At 44.1% G+C, this 17,828-nt stretch overlaps 1 protein-coding gene across 1 annotated transcript in view; it reads left to right on the top strand.

Moving 5' to 3' along the window:
- The first annotated feature begins 1,608 nt into the window (after positions 1 to 1,608).
- Positions 1,609 to 17,828, top strand: part of LOC147124761 (atrial natriuretic peptide receptor 1) — a 94,348-nt gene continuing 78,128 nt past the window's right edge. The window contains exons 1-5 of the mRNA XM_086003431.1: positions 1,609 to 1,662; positions 2,076 to 2,181; positions 8,419 to 8,551; positions 10,476 to 10,599; positions 13,474 to 13,578. Of these exons, the coding sequence (XP_085859557.1) occupies positions 1,609 to 1,662; positions 2,076 to 2,181; positions 8,419 to 8,551; positions 10,476 to 10,599; positions 13,474 to 13,578 (522 nt within the window). The remainder of the gene's footprint in view (positions 1,663 to 2,075; positions 2,182 to 8,418; positions 8,552 to 10,475; positions 10,600 to 13,473; positions 13,579 to 17,828) is intronic.

The following is a 17,828-nucleotide window of genomic DNA, read 5'->3' as shown; positions in this document are numbered from 1 at the left end:
TTCTACATGACCATAAATATGAAATATGGTTTAGTGGAAGGCAATCAGGAAATACAAAGCCTCACTAGGCACTAACACACGGACATGTCAGACTATTTGCCAGTGTGCCATCTATATGGAGATACAGCAGTCACTCCGAGATCATTTGTAATATCATTACTACTAACCTACAATCTTGAATAAGGTGATTAAACTTGATGTCCACAGTTACTTTAAGCAAACGCCAAGCAATATCTATCACATATGCAGGCGAGAGTAATGAGCCCTTATGGACTAGGAAGGGAGAGAGCGAGGGTGGCCTCAGGAGCAACTAGCAGAACACATGGCTAGGGATTAAAGAGGGATGGACAGAGAGAGAAAGAGAAAAACACGAATGGAAAGAATGCCCGAAAGCATAATGAACAGAGTTTGAAAAGGAACGAAGAAGGTTGTAAATGGAAGAATAAGGTATGCATTATTATACCGTTCTGAGGGAGGGTCATGGACCTGAAACGTTAACTCGGTTTCTCTCTCCACAGGTGCTGCCTGACCTGCTGAGTATTTCCAGCACTTTCTGTTTTTATTACACATTATTCAGTTCATCTAGACAGGTCACATTAAAGGGCACTGCTGCCTTGTGAATTCACAGTGCCAATTTGCAAAGCACAAGTCCTATAATTCTGACACGAGGAGAATGCCGAGTTGCTTACATCAGCCTTATGTGTGCAAGATAGTTGAAATCTGGAACTCTCTCCCCCCAAAATGCTGTTGAGGCTAGGGGTCAGTTGAAAATTTCAAAACTGAGATTGATAGATTTTTGTTAGGCAAGGGGTATTAAGGGTTACGGAACCAAGGTGGGTAGATGGAGTTAAGATACAGATCAGCCATGACTGAATTGAATGACGGAACAAGCTCAAGGGGCTGAATGGCCTCCTCCTGTTCCTATGTTCAGTCAGCACCAAGTTCCTGCTAAGCCTTTGAAGTCAAAACGAATGATTAATTGCTCGTTTTGTTTGTTTTAAATCGAGTTATTTACAGAAAATGTCCTGACTCCGCACGTTTCCCTCCTGTTGCTGTGATTTGGAGTATTGTCCACCCAAAGGCACTGTAGCAGGGGCGTTTGATGCCCTGTTGACTCTGCCCCTCTGTTTTCTTGCCACACACACATGGATTAGGTTGGAGGCCCCAAGTTACTGCCCAGTCCCTGAAGCCCAAGTGCACCATTTACAGTTGGTTTAAACACTATATGATGTGCCAACTATTCTCAAAAGTTTCATTTCAAGCAAATTCTACATCTGGAGGAAGGGGGGGTGGGGTATTCAAGAATTTGGGCTGTGCAAAACTTGGCTTTTCATTCCCGCGGATGTTTTGTGCTTGCAGTGACTGGATCTTTGGTACCGAGGTACAGGTATTGTATCTTTAGATATTGACATGGTCCATTGCCTCCCGCTCCTTCCCCCTTGTTAGTCGATGCTCTAGACTTCGACGCATGCTCATAGAAGCCGGTCGAGCCCCAGTGAAACACGCTCAGACAGAAGGGAAAAAATCACAGGCTTTTTCTTTTCAAATTTACAATACCCAGTGCTGGCGACTGGATTCGTTGCGCATTGCACTGCGCTACAGAGGATTATGCGAGCTTTGAAGTCGGACAGATTTGCTCATTTCGTTGTTTGCTATCTGCTGGTAGGTTTATAGTACTCAACATTATCTGTAGATGTACTCGACAATATAAACTACAGAAATCCCAGGTACTCTGCACGTATTAAAATGTAAAATGCCATTTACAAATGAGTCCAGAGAGATCACGGCGTGTCGGTATATTTTTATGTATATATAGACTGCTTGTTGAAAATTGGAGAGATCAAAACAATATTGGTTTGTGAAAACCAGTTTGAAAACAGGAACTAAATATCCTGCAGTTATAAAACTTTAAATCAAGCATCGCTCAGAATGAGCTTTCAGTTGCTGAAAGGGAAGATTTGGGTTCAGGGACATAGTCTTTTATTTTACTGGGGTGGGGGGATCACCATCGGAATAAGTGACATTTTTAAACCAGATTGTTTTGCACCCTTTGTCTCTCTTTCTTGTTTCCGAAGGCAATGCTAACGAAAAGCACACGAGAGTGGCACGACCTGGACAACACTGAGTATGACTGCTGGCCCCTAGAAAACCCGCACGAATACAACATGATAGACTGCGGGGGTGAGTTGCTATTTGATGATCTATTATAAAGCAGCCGCCGTCATCATAAGTCATATCATAGAATCATACAACGCACAGAAGGAGGCCATTCGGCCCATCCTGCCTGTGCCGGCTCTTTGAAAGAGCTCTCCAACTAGCCCCACTGCCCTGCCCTTTCCCCACAGCCCTGCAATCCCCCCTTTCAATCCAATTTTGAAACATTTCTCATTGCCTCCCCAATGTGTTTTTTTTTAAATTGTTGTTATGGCAAAAGAACCAGAGGGGTGATAAGGAGAAATATTTTTTACGCAGCGAGTTGTTGTGATCTGGAATGTGCTGCCTGAACGGGTGGTGGAAGCAGATTCAATAATAGTAACACATAAAACTGGAGAGGCAATTAGAAATATTATTGGCGAAACCTTCAAACTACAGATTAAGCTCTAGAAAATGCACTTTGAGCCGGGACAGTGTAATTGTTCTGACAAATAATTGTATTTGGAAATGGAAAGGCTGGAGATAGTTCGGACCAGGAACCTCGCTGTCTGTTTGCTCTCTGCCTTGCTGTCTATTTCCAGCATTTTTATGATCAGTCCAGATTTTTCAGCATTCCTTTTAATTTTGGAAGAACGGTGGGTTTTGCACCTCCAGTGAATTTAGATTCGAACACACATTTTCGAAGTTGAAGCAATTCAACTATTTTACCAAAATAAAAACGCCATTCCGAGATAATGGTAACGGCAGTGAGGGGAAAAAACAATAGCATGAACTGGAAATTAAACCCTGGATTTTTATTGGTAATCGGTTAATAGTTTATGAGTTATCATTAATATGGTTAAAGTATATGAATTAATTGGTATTCTGTGGGCCATTCAACAGGTTCGGAAAGCGATAGTGAGCAAGAGGCAACGCGGGAGTGCCGGCTATTGCTGCCGATGTCTCCATTCAGTGTCAGGATTACGTGTCCTCCAGTCTTTCTGTAATAGTCTGAGGATCCAGATTGATGTCGAAATATAAAATTATTTGGGAGGTGAGGTGAGGGGATAGACTGTACTGCTCTATCTCGGCAATGTTAGAAACTCCGTGTTCTGCAGTTTGAAATCTCCCCGAGCACAAAGCCTTCTTTTCCTCCCTATTGCTAGATATTTTCCTTCAGTGATTCTCCTTCCTCCCCATCTCACATCAGTTTCGGGGGCAACAGTTGTTTTGGAGTAACATCTGTCTTGGTTAATAACTGAAAGCGTGGTTGCTGTAATAGGTTGTAATCCATAAGTTACAATCCATAGGATAAAGTCCATAGGTTACAATCCACAGGTTATAATCCATAGGGTAAAATCCACAGGTTACAATCCACGGGGTAAAATCCATAGGTTACAATCCATAGGATAAAGTCCATAAGTTACAATCCACAGGTTACAATCCATAGGGTAAAATCCACAGGTTACAATCCACGGGGTAAAACCCATAGGTTACAATCCATAGGATAAAGTCGATAGGTTACAATCCACAGGTTATAATCCATGGGGTTACAATCCACAGGTTGCAATCCATGGGGTAAAATCCACAGGTTACAATCCATAGGATAAAGCCCATAGGTTACAATCCACAGGTTACAATCCACGGGGTAAAATCCATAGGTTACAATCCATAGGTTACAATCCACAGGTTACAATCCATAGGGTAAAATCCACAGGTTACAATCCACCAGTTACAATCCACAGGTTACAATCCACGGGGTAAAATCCATAGGTTACAATCCATAGGGTAAAATCCACAGGTTACAATCCATGGAGTAAAATCCACTGGTTACACTCCACTGGTTACACTCCACTGGTTACAATCCACAGGTTACAATCCATGGGGTAAAATCCACAGGTTACAATCCATAGGATAAAGTCCATAGGTTACAATCCACGGGGTAAAATCCAGAGGTTACAATCCATAGGGTTACAATCCACAGGTTACAATCCATGAGGTAAAATCCACAGGTTACAATCCATAGGATAAAGTCCATAGGTTACAATCCACTGGTTACAATCCACAGGTTACACTCCACTGGTTACAATCCACGGGGTAAAATCCACAGGTTACAATCCACAGGTTACAATCCATGGGGTAAAGTCCATAGGTTACAATCCACAGGTTACAATCCATGGGGTAAAGTCCATAGGTTACAATCCACTGGTTACAATCCACAGGTTACAATCCATGGGGTAAAATCCACAGGTTACAATCCATGGGGTAAAGTCCATAGGTTACAATCCACTGGTTACAATCCATGGGGTAAAGTCCATAGGTTACAATCCACTGGTTACAATCCACAGGTTACAATCCATGGGGTAAAATCCACAGGTTACAATCCATGGGGTAAAGTCCATAGGTTACAATCCACAGGTTACAATCCACGGGGTAAAATCCACAGGTTACAATCCATGGGGTAAAATCCACAGGTTACAATCCATAGGATAAAGTCCATAGGTTACAATCCACAGGTTACAATCCATGGGGTAAAGTCCATAGGTTACAATCCACTGGTTACAATCCATGGGGTAAAATCCACAGGTTACAATCCATAGGATATAGTCCATAGGTTACAATCCACTGGTTACAATCCACGGGGTAAAATCCATAGGGTAAAATCAACGGGTTACATTCAGGGTTTTGCATGGCGGGAGTTAATAAGCAGCCGGTGGCCAGATAAACAAGTCAGTGGGCAAAGATTGAGCGAGGGAGTGAAATGTCATGGGAATGGGGAAAATGCGAAAGAGCAAATCAGGGTGAAATCAATCATTGGCAATGTAGAAGGAGATGAAAAGAAGTGAGCGATTAATCTGGTAAAATAAAGAGATTGTGAGTGAGGAGAGAGGGGCGCATAGGAGGAGTTACATGAAAATTAGCCATGGAATATAAAACCTCTCCGCCCAGTGTGTGTCTAGAAACACGTGTATACTGTGTGCATATTGGATTGTGTATGCAACATTTTACAGCATGTAATAAACTGCAATTACTGTCGTCACGGCGAGACTAATGAGCTGAGTTGTGAACAGATTAAATTTAATATCAACTTAGAAATATTCCGAGAACTTTCGTGATGGATTTTTTCCTGCTCGCCCCTCCACCCAGCCATGTAGGATTTAAAGGGCACGACCTCGTAGAATCCTAGAATCATACAGCACAGAAGGAGGCCATTCAGCCCATCGTGCCTGTGCTGGCTCTTAGAAAGAGCTCTCCAATTAATCCCACTCCCCCTGCTCTTTCCCCATAGCCCAGCAAATTTCCCCCCTTTAAGTAGTTATCCAATTCCCTTTTGAAAGTTATTATTGTATCTGCTCCCATGACCTCTGTGCCTATTAATCTCATGGAGTTTGATCATTCCCAAACCAACCCAGCACTATGCTCTGTGCACGGAATTCATCCCAGAGACACAACCTTAAATATACTTCAAACCTGACCAACTTTTGAAAGAATTGAACTACCAGGGGGCAAGTATTTTAAAATGAACGACACCCCAGATCGAAACGGCAATAAATGTTGCCGTCCAAATGGAAACAGGTTCCAGCAAATTTCTGTTTGATTCTCTTACGATGTGCAAGTTGTATGGTCGGGATAGTTTTGTTTCTGTTTGTTTATAAATTAGTTGCAATTCGTTTCTTTAAAAAAAAACTATTTTGGGGATTAACAGAATGTTCGGGGGGGGGGGTGTTGGTGAGGAGTCACATTCAGCGGGGAAACTTACATAAATGGAATAAAAAACATTCGGGATGCTTGTAACACCGAGTTTAACCTGTGAACTGGTCATATAATGTGCACAGCAACCAACTGAAAAAGGGCAATGGCTACTTTCAAGATGCTCAACACCAGCCACGTTTGCCCCATGTTCGGGGAGCCGTTGGTCAGAGAGTTTAGAGCACAGCATCAATATATGAACTGTCTGACGAGATGAATCGGGGGTTAAAATGAGCCCAGCCTGTCAGAATATGTCTATATCCACCTGTTACTCTGAAATAGTGTATCCCCTACAACCACCAGCAGGATATAGAGCAAACTACAGGTTTGAAGTTCCTGGGCTGGCTCAAATGAAATCACTTCCAACTTCTCAGTTGTAGAAACATAGGAACAGGAGGAGGCCATTCAGCTCCTGGAGCCTCCTCTGCCATTCAATTAGATCCTGGCTCATTTGTATCTTAACTCTATCCACCCGCCTTGGTTCCGTAACCTTTAATACCCTTTGCCCAACAAAAAATCTATCGATCTCAGTTTCGAAATTTTCAATTGACACCCGGCCTCAACAGTTATTTTTTGGGGGGAGAGAGTTCCAAATTTCCACTACCCTTTGTTGAAGAAGGGCTTCCTGACATCACCCCTGAATGACTTGGCGCTAATTTTAAGGTTCTGCCCCCTTGTTCTGGACTCCCCCCACCAGAGGAAATAGTTTCTCTCTACTCTATCCTATCAAATCCTTTAATCATCATAAACACCTCAATTAAATCACCCCTTAATCTTCTATATTCAGGGGAGTACAAGCCTAGCCTATGCAACCTGGCCTCATAATTTAAGCCTTTTAGACCCAGTATCATTCTGGTGAATCAGCTTTTTGTGGGGAGCGATTTCCAGATTTCCACTCCTGTAGTTCCAAATAATTGAAGAGTGAACTTTAGAATCATAGAATGATACAGCACAGAAAGAGGCCATTCAGCCCATCATGCCTGTGCCGGCTCTTTCAAAGAGCTATCCAACTAGTCCCAGTCCCCCTGCTCTTTCCCCATAGCCCTGCAAATTTTTCCTTTTCATGTATTTAACTTTATATCTGAAAATAATTTGCACAAGACACAAGCTATACTTATCCGCAAAGTGTTGTCATTAGATTTTTGTTGTTTCACCTTGACTTTAGTTGACCGATCAGTTTTGTTTTACAACAAGCAAGCTTTGTGTGTAGAAAGATGTACATTTTAGGAAATGCCTGATTCCATCTCCGAAATATTCTCCCAAAGCACTTCACACATAAATGACTTAATTCTGAAGTGCAGTCGCTGTATATGGGGAGAAGCAATAGTTCAACTGGGAATGTGAATGTGAGAGTAAAAATCAAGAATCTTGGGGAAGGAGACTGATCTTCTGCAAAGGATTGTTTCCCGCAAAAGGCTTATTCCCTTGTGACTTATTCCCGAACACATTTGTTTTGTTTTTTATTCGCTTATGGGATGTGGGTGTCACTGGCAAGGCCAGCATTTATTGCCCATCCCTAATTGCCCTTGAAAAGGTGGTGGTGAGCCGCCTTCTTGAACCGCTGCAGTCTGTGTGGTGAAGATACTCCCACAGTGCTGTTAGGGAGGGAGTTCCAGGATTTTGACCCAGCGACGATGAAGGATCAGCGATATACTTATAATTCACGATGATGTGTGACTTGGAGGGGAACTTGGAGGTGGTGATGTTCCCATGCGCCTGCTGCCCTTGTCCTTTTAGGTGGAAGAGGGTTTGGGAGGTGCTGCCGAAGAAGCCTTGGTGAGTTGCTGCAGTGCATCTTGTAGATGGTACACACTGCAGCCACTGTACGCCGGTGGTGGAGGGAGTGAATGTTTAAGGTGGTGGATGGGGTGCCAATCAAGCGGGCTGCTTTGTCCTGGATGGTGTCGAGCTTCTTGAGTGTTGTTGGAGCAGTACTCATCCAGGCAAGTGGAGAGTATTCCATCACACCCCTTACTTGTGCCTTGTAGATGGTGGAAAGGCTTTGGAGAGTCAGGAGGTGAGACACTTGCCACAGAATACCCAGCCTCTGACCTGCTCTTGTTGCCACAGTATTTATGTGGCTGGTCCAGTTAAGTTTCTGATCAATGGTGACTCCCAGGATGTTGATGGTGGGGGATTTGGTGATGGTAATGCCGTTGAATATCAAGGGGCGGTGGTTAGACTCTCTGACAACCTTTGATTCCAGACCACAATTAAAGTAAAGGAGTAAAAAACAAAATGCTGGAAGTCTGAAAGGAAACCAGAAAGTGCTGGAAGCACTCAACAGGTCAGAGGAGTTAATGTTGGTGTTTGTGAGAGTTTGCTGTGCGCAAATTGGCTGCCGCGTTTCCTACATTACAACAGTGACTGAACTTCAAAAAGTACTTCATTGGATGTAAAGCGCTTTGGGACGTGCTGAGATCATGAAAGGCATTATAGAAATGCAAGTCTTTAGTGGATTTTGCAACCGTTTTTCTAATTTGTATTAAATCCTTAGCATCACTTGTTTAATAAACATTTTTCTTTCTTTCGCAGGTCTAGAGATGGCTTGGGTGCAGAGACCTTCAGAGAAGGTGCTGAGTGGTGAAGAATTCAATGTGACCTATGCAGTAACAGTGACAGATCATTTTTACCACTGGGCGGTGGAGAACAGCATACTCTCACACGTGTGGGTATTGCTTTTCTGCTACAGTTGTTAGTGATGATGTTGATGGGCACATTCACTGATCGCACACTCTCAGCTGGGAGCCACACATGAAAGGGAATGTGAATCGGAGACACTGTCACGCTGATTCTCTGTCACCTGCTAGCCTGCTGAGTGAAGCTCCCCGCTGGGAGTGCGGGATCGGTGAACTTACCTTTTCGTGCTAACTGCTTGACGTGCTAATGGAGCGTTCAAGGAGGGTGAAGCTCTTCCGGTGTTTTTGCAAGTTGAGCAGGAAGTTTCTACATTTGATCCCTGTTCTGTGCTGCCTTTGTTTAAAAAGTGACTTCCTAAATAATTAAAATCCCCGCTAAAAGATAGTTGTCCTCCCTCCACCTCCGTTCCAATGGTTTTAATTCCATTTGCACTATTATCTCATAAATAGCTTGCAGAAAGAAGCAAATTCACAGTTTAAGTTGAGGTGCTGTCTGCTTGAGTTAATAATAATAATTATGTTTATCTGGGAAGAGGACTCAAATTGGAGGGTGCACCTTATATGGAAGGGAGGCCTATATGTATGTCAATGCGGTACCCACTTGTCTTTCGACTTCAGCTCCCACTTTCCTTCAATTATCCACCTTGTAAATGCAGATAAGAAAGGATGGAAAGCAAATTGTTCTTGGGTACTCTGGTCCACCTCAGAGTAGCAATTTGAATAAATCGCATCATAAATCAGGAATAGTATCAGAGAGGCTGCTAACACTTTGGCAAAAATTAATTATTTGAGAGAGGCTTTGATTTATTACATACGCAGCATCCAAACAGTTGCTGTGGTACAGCAATTCTCACCTCAAAGCACAATAGGAGCAGATCAGATTCAAGTCGCACTTTTCTTCGCCCCACCATTGGTGGCCGTGCCTTCAGCTGCCTAGTCCCTAAGCTCTGGAATTCCCTCCCTAAACCTCTCTGCCTCTCCACCGCTCTCTCTCCACCTTTAAGATGTTCCTTAAAACCTACCGCTTTGACCAAGTTTTGGTCACCTGTCCTAATATCCTTATGTGGCTCGGTGTCAAGCTTTGTCTGATTACGCTCCTGTGAAGCGCCTTGGCACGTTTTACTACGTTAAAAGGCGCTATATAAATGCAGGTTTTTGTTATTGGTACTGCACAGAGCGATCAGATAAATCTGCACTTCGCACAGAGCAAAACAAAGTGTGTTTAAAATTTACCATAAATAAATCAAAATTACTGAAAATACATTTACAATTCCTGGGTTCCTAGCAGTATCAGAGAAGATAGTCAAGGCTCTTTGCTTTTTATCTGCAATTTTAATTTTATCTTTAACATTCACTATACAAAGGGACTAGGGTGGCACAGTGAATTAGACACTGAGCTTTCATCCATTGGGACCTGGGTTCAAACCCAGGCTAGACTGATGGGGTATAAGTCTCCTCTGTCTGCTGGCTACAAGGATCCTATGTGAAATGAGTCCGGGCACTCTGGAACCAGTTTCCAGTGAGCATGGGTCTATAGTATAAAACTGCCCTAATTGCCAATGTCATGCTGAAAGAGCCAAGGATGGGAGGTGTGGAGACTGGAAAAAAAATGTCACACACGGGTGATCGAGAGTGCTTGGTTGAGGTCAATGAACATTGTTGGGGAAGAGTGGAGGGAGCTTGTACTGTGTTGTACTGGACCTGTGAGTGCTTGATACTTGGGTGTTTGAAATGAAAGGTTTCCATTTCCCAGCACTAATTTGCCTCACCAGGTAGGGCACCAAAAAGCACGACTGTGGAAGATAGCAGAGTTTAACAGAAAGCCCACAGATTCCTTTACTACGTCGCAAGCTTGATCACCATTTGAATTTCTCAACATAAAAATGAAACCTATTGAAAAAGTCTTCCCGTCTTTTGCAATTTATTCAAGTGATCTGCTTTGCTATAATCTAGCAATCCCAGAGAAGCGAAGGCATTCTGTGAAGAGAAAGCGTGCCCCTCAAACTGGAAGAATGCAAATGAAGACAACTGCTGCGTCCATCATGCCAACATACACTCCTGCCCGCTGGCTTTTATGGTTAGTGATCAGATCCCTGCCAAGTAGGAATACACTATCTGCAAATTATTAAACTCCGTCTTGTGCGCCCCTTTCTTTGAAAAAGAAAGTGCAGTTGGTTGATCAGTGATCTGTCTCTCTGTTGGAGCTCATTAAATCAAAGTAATTGTATGGTGCTGGGATTAGTCTGTGGATAAAATGCGAGTATAGTTGTTTACTTGCTCACTCGCTCAGTGTGACTTCTAGGCAGTGGAGTCATTTTTCACATTTGCTCATTGGAGTGCATGACTTTCCCCAAGCTAACAAAGGACTTGCATTTATATAGCGACTTTCACGACCTCAGGACGTCCCAACATGCTTTACAGCCAATTGAGTACTTTCTAAAGTGTGGCCAATGTAGAAAACATACTTGTATTCACATTCTCTCTGCACTTTCTTTAATTGGACATGAGTTCAAACTGCAGAGACAGGAAGTTAACGACATGCTTAAAAGTAGTGCAAAAAAGGGGATTGCATTGCTGGAGGTTTTACTTCATGGAGAACTTCAGTCTGTTTCTACTTGTGGATAAACTGAAGGGTCCCTAATAACAAACGTTACAGTGACTGTTTGTTTATGTCCAGCTCTGCTGCTTTAGAATCTTCCTGAAGTTTGCTGTACTTATTTCTATGAATTCCAAGATGATGCCAGTTTCATAGAGATATGCATTCTGAGGCCTTAGAGAGGCTGCAGAGGAGATTTACCCAATGGTACCAGGGATGAGGGACTTCAGTTACATGATGAGATCAGAGAAGCTGGGATTGTTCTCCTTAGAGCAGAGAAGGTTAAGGGGAGATTTAATAGAGGTGTTCAAAATTATGAGGGGTTTTGATAGAGTAGATAGGGAGAAACTGTTTCCAGTGGCAGGCGGGTTGCGAACCAAAAGACACAGATTTACTGTAATTGGCAAAAGTACCAGAGGGAAGATGAGGATAAAAAAAATTTATGCAGCGAGTTGTTGTGTTCTGGCATGCACTGCGTGAACGGGTGGTGGAAGCAGAATCAATAGTAACTTTCAAAAGGGAATACAGGAAAAGGAAACATTTGCAGGGCTATGGTGAAAGAGCAGGGGAGTGGGATTAATTGGATAGCTCTTTCAGACAGCCAGCACGGGCACGATGGGCCAAATGGCCTCCTTCTGTGCTGTAAGATTCTATGTTTCTATGATCAACTCAGTGTTCAGATTCAATTCAGCCTGCGATTTCAATGGACCAAATCTAAAATCTATGTTCTCGGGTGAACAGTAGTCCTTAAAGGGATCACCGGAGGCTGCCTTCAAGTTCAACATTTTATATATTATAAGCCATGAGGAGCACTTCTTCTCCCCCTGGCTCCACATTAAACCTATGAGCAGTTACCAGCCCACATTCACCCCCTTCCCAATTACTTCTCCAACCGCCACCACCAGTGACCACCACCGCCGCCCCCCCCCGCCCCCGCACCCCAACCCCCCCCACCACCGTGGACATGGCTTTTGCCCTTGGCTGACATCCCAGCCGACTGCTTTCACTCCTCCCCACAGCCGGCCAGCTGCTTCTATAGCCGTGATTGACACCTGCAGCTCGCCAGTAATAGACAAGTGGGGGACCAATTCCCCATGGTCCTGACACTGCCATCTTTAGGCTGGTACAGCGAGTGCTGCTATGATCAGATAATTACAACTTCTAGGCCGCTGAATTTCGGATGAGACATTAAACCATGGCTCTGTCTTCCCCCTCAGATGGATGTAAAAAAAAAATCATAGCGCCATTCAAAGAAGAGCAGGGGTTCTTCTAATGTGCTAGTCAAAATCACTAAAGAAACAGATGATCTCATTATCTCATTGCTGTCTGTGGGACCTTGCTGTGTGCAAATTGGCTGCTACCTTTCCTTACTTTACAACAGTGACTACACTTCAAAAGCACTTCCTTGGCTGTGAAGCACTTTGGGACGGCCTGAGGATGGGAAAAGTGCTATAGGAATGCAAGCTCTTTCTTTCTTTACGTAGATGAAGCAGTAGAATACAAGCCAGAGGAACTCATGATTAAACTGTACAGATCTCTGGTCAGAGCTGAGGTACTGCTTCCAGTTCTGGCCTCCCAGAAGCAATGGGGACATTCAAGAGCTGGGAGAAATGCAGAGAAGAGCCATGAGGCTGATCCCCCGTGTCAGCTTTGAGGAAACTTAGGCCTTCCAGCCTGATGCGACTGGGAGGCGATCTTATAGAAATAGATGTGATAGTTAAGGGAATAGAAAAAGGTAAATCTGGAATATTACTTTTAAATTAAACTGTGAGATTATATCAAGGGACACAGATTAAAACGAGTAAAAGGTAAATTTAGTACTGATATCGGGAAGTTCTTCACTCAAAGATTGATCAACTTGGGGAATGGGCACCTAGATAGAGCAGTGGAGGCAAAAACCCTTGGAGTCATTTACAATACAATTGAATTCTACAATGGTCAGGAGCCGGGGGGGGGGGGGTGGGGGACTTAAGATCTTTCTGGAAAGATGAATTAAAATGAGCTAAATGGCCTTCCTTATCCATAAGTATCTTGTGAGCCAGTAAATGTGGGCCCTCAATGCCATTGCAATCACTGAGTTTCGGTCACTTATAGTAGACCGTCTTCAATAGGCTAAGCCCGATTTGGGCGCGCTCCTCGATGATTGATGTTCCATTCTCTAGTGCTGACACCCAAACCCACTATGAGAAATTTTTTTAAAGCTTTTTAAAACATTATTAATTCTTCGCATGTCCTTAAGCAGAAGTTTTTATGTATAAAATACAAAACATAAGGAAGATTTTGTCATTGAATTATTTCAAAATGTATCCCAAGTTATTGAAACCGTTTAACATTCATTTTATTTCGTTGCTGAAGGTGAAAGGGGGGATTTGTGGTCCGTGGATCCCGGATGATGGTCAGATCGTTACTCACACGATATCTACGGCAGGGAAAATGAGCCAAACAAACTGGACTGCCAAGGTAATTTATGAACATATGAATGTACGAACAATAACGGACAGGTAAAGACCCTCTGGCCTTAGAGAAGGTGCAGGGGAGATTTACTAGAATGGTACCAGGGAGGCGGGACTTCAGTTATGTGGAGAGACCAGAGAAGCTGGGATTGTTTTCCTTAGAGCAGAGGAGGTTAAGGGGAGATTTAATAGAGGTGTTCAGAATCATGAAGGGTTTTAATAGAGAAACTGGCAGGCAGGCCAGTAACCAGAGGACACAGATTTAAGATAATTGTCAAAAGAACCAGAGGCAAGATAATAATGTTTTTTATGCAGCAAGTTGTTATTACCTGGAATGCACTGCCTGAAAGTGTGGTGGAACCAGATTCAATAGTAACTTTCAAAAGGGAAGCTCGGGCAAGCTCGGACCCACACGTGGCTGATAGTACCTTGCTTACTCTGCCAGGCTGAGTAGAATGGGCCTATACTCTGAAATTTAGAAGAATGAGAGGTGATCTTATTGAAATGTATAAAATTCTTGGTCGGCTTGACAGGGTAGATGCTGAGAGGATGTTTCCCCTGGCTGGAGAGTCTAGAACCAGGGGTCACAGTCTCAGGATAAGACTGAGATAAGGAGAAATTTCTTCACTCAGAGGGTTGTGAATCTTTAGAATTCTCTACCCCAGAGGGCTGTGCATGCTCAGTCATTGGGGGAAAAATTCAGTTGGTAGTGCCACCCATTAGTGCCTTAAGAGGGCGCTAAGTGGGGCACAAACCAACTAGCGCCCGGGCGCGGCACTGCCCACACCTCCTGCAAAATTCAGCGGGAGGTTAGTGGTGGCGCTAACCGGTAGTCCCTGCGGCGCTGCGCCGCTGGCGATGACATCATTGGTGTGCACAGTGCCCCGCTCACGCCCCAGCCACGATCTTCGGGAGCGCCCCCTGATTTACCGCCGGACGCTACGTTCGACAGGGTCAGGGGGGCGTACCTGCGGCCGGGGAGGCGCAATTTAAAGACGAGGTGCGGGGCGGTCATTTTTTTTGCTGGCCGCCTGCCAGCACCTGCCTGCTCTCCCGTCCCCGGCCTCCTGACCCCCCCCCCCCCCCGCGGAGTGCCGGCTGCGCTCCAAGAGCCCGGCACCTCTCTTGGGTGCCGGGCTCTTTTGCCTGCACTCCCGGTCCCCGGGGGCCCAGCTGGGCCCCAGGTCGCGCTGCACAAGGCCCCTCCCCTTTAAGAAGGGGAGGAAGGCCTGCAATACCACGTGTGGTGCTGCGGCACATAACGCCGCAATATTGACTCACAGCACCCCAAGAGGGATGTGGGGCACTTCCAGTAGCACCCCGCTTCCCTCTTGGGGTGCAACCACTCAATTTCCAGCACGGGGGTGCTAATTTTTCCAGGGCACTACTTTTAGCGCCCTGGCGAAGTTAGCGCCTCAATTGGGGCGCTACTCAATTTTTAGCCCATTGCGTATATTCAAGACTGAGATCGATAGATTTTTGGACTAAAGGGAATTGAGGGATATGGGGATCAGATGGGAAAGTGGAGTTGAGGTAGAAGATCAGCCATGATCTTATTGAATGGCAGAGCAGGCTCGAGGTGCTGTATGGCCTGCGCCTGCTCCTATTCCTTATGTTCTTATGGAATTGGATAAATACTTGAAGGGGAAAAATTTGCAGGCTTATTGGGAAAGTGCAGAGGAGTGGGACTAATTGGATAGCTCTTTCTATGATTCTATTGTCCATCCAGCCTGTTACACACAATTCTGATACCTTGTGTATCACTTTATATACACTTCACCCAACATGAAACCATGTTTTCCTGGGAGTGGTGAACAAACAGATTTAAAAATCCAGGCCAATTTGTGGGAAAAAATCTAGGAAATTCTTCTCCGATGCCCCCAGGCAATTGAAACTTATTTTTATTTGAAAGTAAATAAATACATATGAGTCAAGCTCCCATGGTGGGAAGGCAAGACCAAATGGAGTCTTCATCTAAAGTTGAGGGATAACTGGGCCAATGAGGGCGTAATTCAGTCCGCACTTTAAAGCCATACATTATGGGTCTGAAAATGTATCGGTTGACGCATCCTGGTAAAATCTGTGGGTTCAGGTGGGTGAGACCACAAGAAACATAGATAAGTGAGCTGTGCAAATTGAAACTCCCACTGCAAACCGTCCTCATTGGGGCAGAAGAGATAGAGGGAGGGAGCAGGGTCCCAAAATTGAAGAAACATTTTCTGCATTTATGCTGCAACTTCAGTGGCTATGAAACTATTTTCTAAAGATTGCCCCTGCAACAGCAACTTGCATTTATAGAGCGCCTTTGATGTAGTGAAACGTCCCAAGTGCGCTTCACAGGAGCAATTATCAAACACAATTTGACACTGAGCCACATAAGGAGATATTAGGGCAGGCGACCAAAAGCTTGGTCAAAGAGGTAGGTTTTAAGGAGTGTCTTAAAGGAGGAGAGAGAAGCAGAGAGGTTTAGGGAGGGAATTCTTGAGCTTTGGGCCCAGGCAGCTGAAGGCACAGCCACCAATGGTGGAGCGATTAAAATCAGGGATGCTCAAGAGGCCAGAATTGGAGGAATGCAGAGATCTCAGCGGGTTGTAGGGCTGGAGGAGGTTACAGAGATAGGGAGGTGGGCGAGGCCATAGAGGGATTTAAGGATGAGGATTTGAACACCCAGTTCACACGACTTGATTCTGAAACACTACATGGAGAATAATTAGTGCTCTGTCAAACCTGAGTTCGAAAAGTATGCCTTCGGCCTCCGATGTACCTGTTAAACTTACCCGGAGTGGATATAGATGTTTAGATAGCAGTGATGATCTGGGCAGGTGAAGTACTGTTTGAGCCAGACGTATAACTGAGAAGTAAAAAACAGAATAAAAATGCTCAGCAGATCAGGCAGCATCTGTGGAGAGAGAAACAGAGTTAACGTTTGGGGGCAATTTTAACCTAACACGTGGGCAGGAATCTCACGGGATCGGAGGGGGGAAATGGCGGATTTACATCCCGCCCAATATTAGTCTCCATTGACTTCAATGAGGAGTAAAGTCAGGCAGGGTGTAAAACTAGTGTTGCGCCTGATCCCGTCCGTTTCCCGACGAGCTGGCGAGGTTAAAATTACCCCTTCAGGTCGATGACCTTCCATCAGTAAAAATCAGATGCTGCTTGGCTTCAATTGTTCACCGCTGTATAGATACTTGATAGAACCCCTCTTCCAAATGCACTCTCCAAGCAGACTGAGGCATGTGAACTAATCGATTAATGTCCCACTTTCTTTCAAATTACATAAAATTGTGACCTCCACAGTGCAGGTCACAAGATGAGACCCTGTTCCATTTACTGGTCTTACATACTCGGTTAAAGGATTTCAAGCACTACATCCGACAGTTGTGTGAGGTTTTCTTGCTGGGTGAGTGGGGGGGTGGGGGGGTCAAAGAGCGGGAATGGGAATTCCATGGGACTCAATTATGTGATGGGGATTGTAGGAGAGTTGGCCTGAGTCTAGTGGAGCGGCAATTAGTTTAATCAATGTGGCCAGATTCATGATTGTTCAACAAAGGAATGCTCAGTTTTATAAGGGGAGAAAAATAAACCTGAAAGAGTATTCCAAATATAGACTGAAAGAGCATTATAAGGCTTTGTTAATTTATTATTCGGAAAATAATTTAAGGATGGCATTTTTTGACCAGTTTTTGAAGTTCAATAGATTAATATGTCATGGACGACACATTGAACTTTAATTTCTGGAGCCAATGAATGATAAAGGAAGGACTGTGCAGTGTAACAGAATAATAATGTTAATGTCTTTAATGACTTTCATTTCTGTGCTAAAAACTGGTAAAGGAATGATTGTATGGTACAAAGTAAATGATCACAATTTTGTAAATGTGATATAAATCCAATTTAAAAAAATTGCACCCAATCTAGTTTGGTCTCAGAAGTTAAGCAGAGCCAGGCCTGGTTAGTACCTGGGTGGAAGGCAGCCTGGGAATACCAGGTACAGCAGGCTTTTGAGGCCTTCCACAACCAGTGGGCACCACAGGGATTGCAGTACTAATGTTATTATTTAAGCTTATCAGTTTCCTTTGTGATTTTTATGGTTAAGTTCTTTATCAGTTGTGTCCCATTAAAAGGGAAGCAATTTTGTTTGGTTTTTTGGGTGATGACACTGGGGCAAACCAGTTGTTTTAGAAAGAGCATACAATTGTCGATGTGTAGGACAGTGCACAGGTCTTTTGAATGTGCTGATTTTATCTTCTCGTG

The sequence above is a fragment of the Somniosus microcephalus genome, chromosome 1 (assembly GCF_052327205.1).
Source record: "Somniosus microcephalus isolate GS21.2 chromosome 1, FLI_Smic_1.0, whole genome shotgun sequence".
NCBI classification, from domain to species: Eukaryota; Metazoa; Chordata; class Chondrichthyes; order Squaliformes; family Somniosidae; genus Somniosus; species Somniosus microcephalus.
Note: the sequence above shows the minus strand (reverse complement) of the source record. Positions and strands in the feature narration are given on the sequence as shown.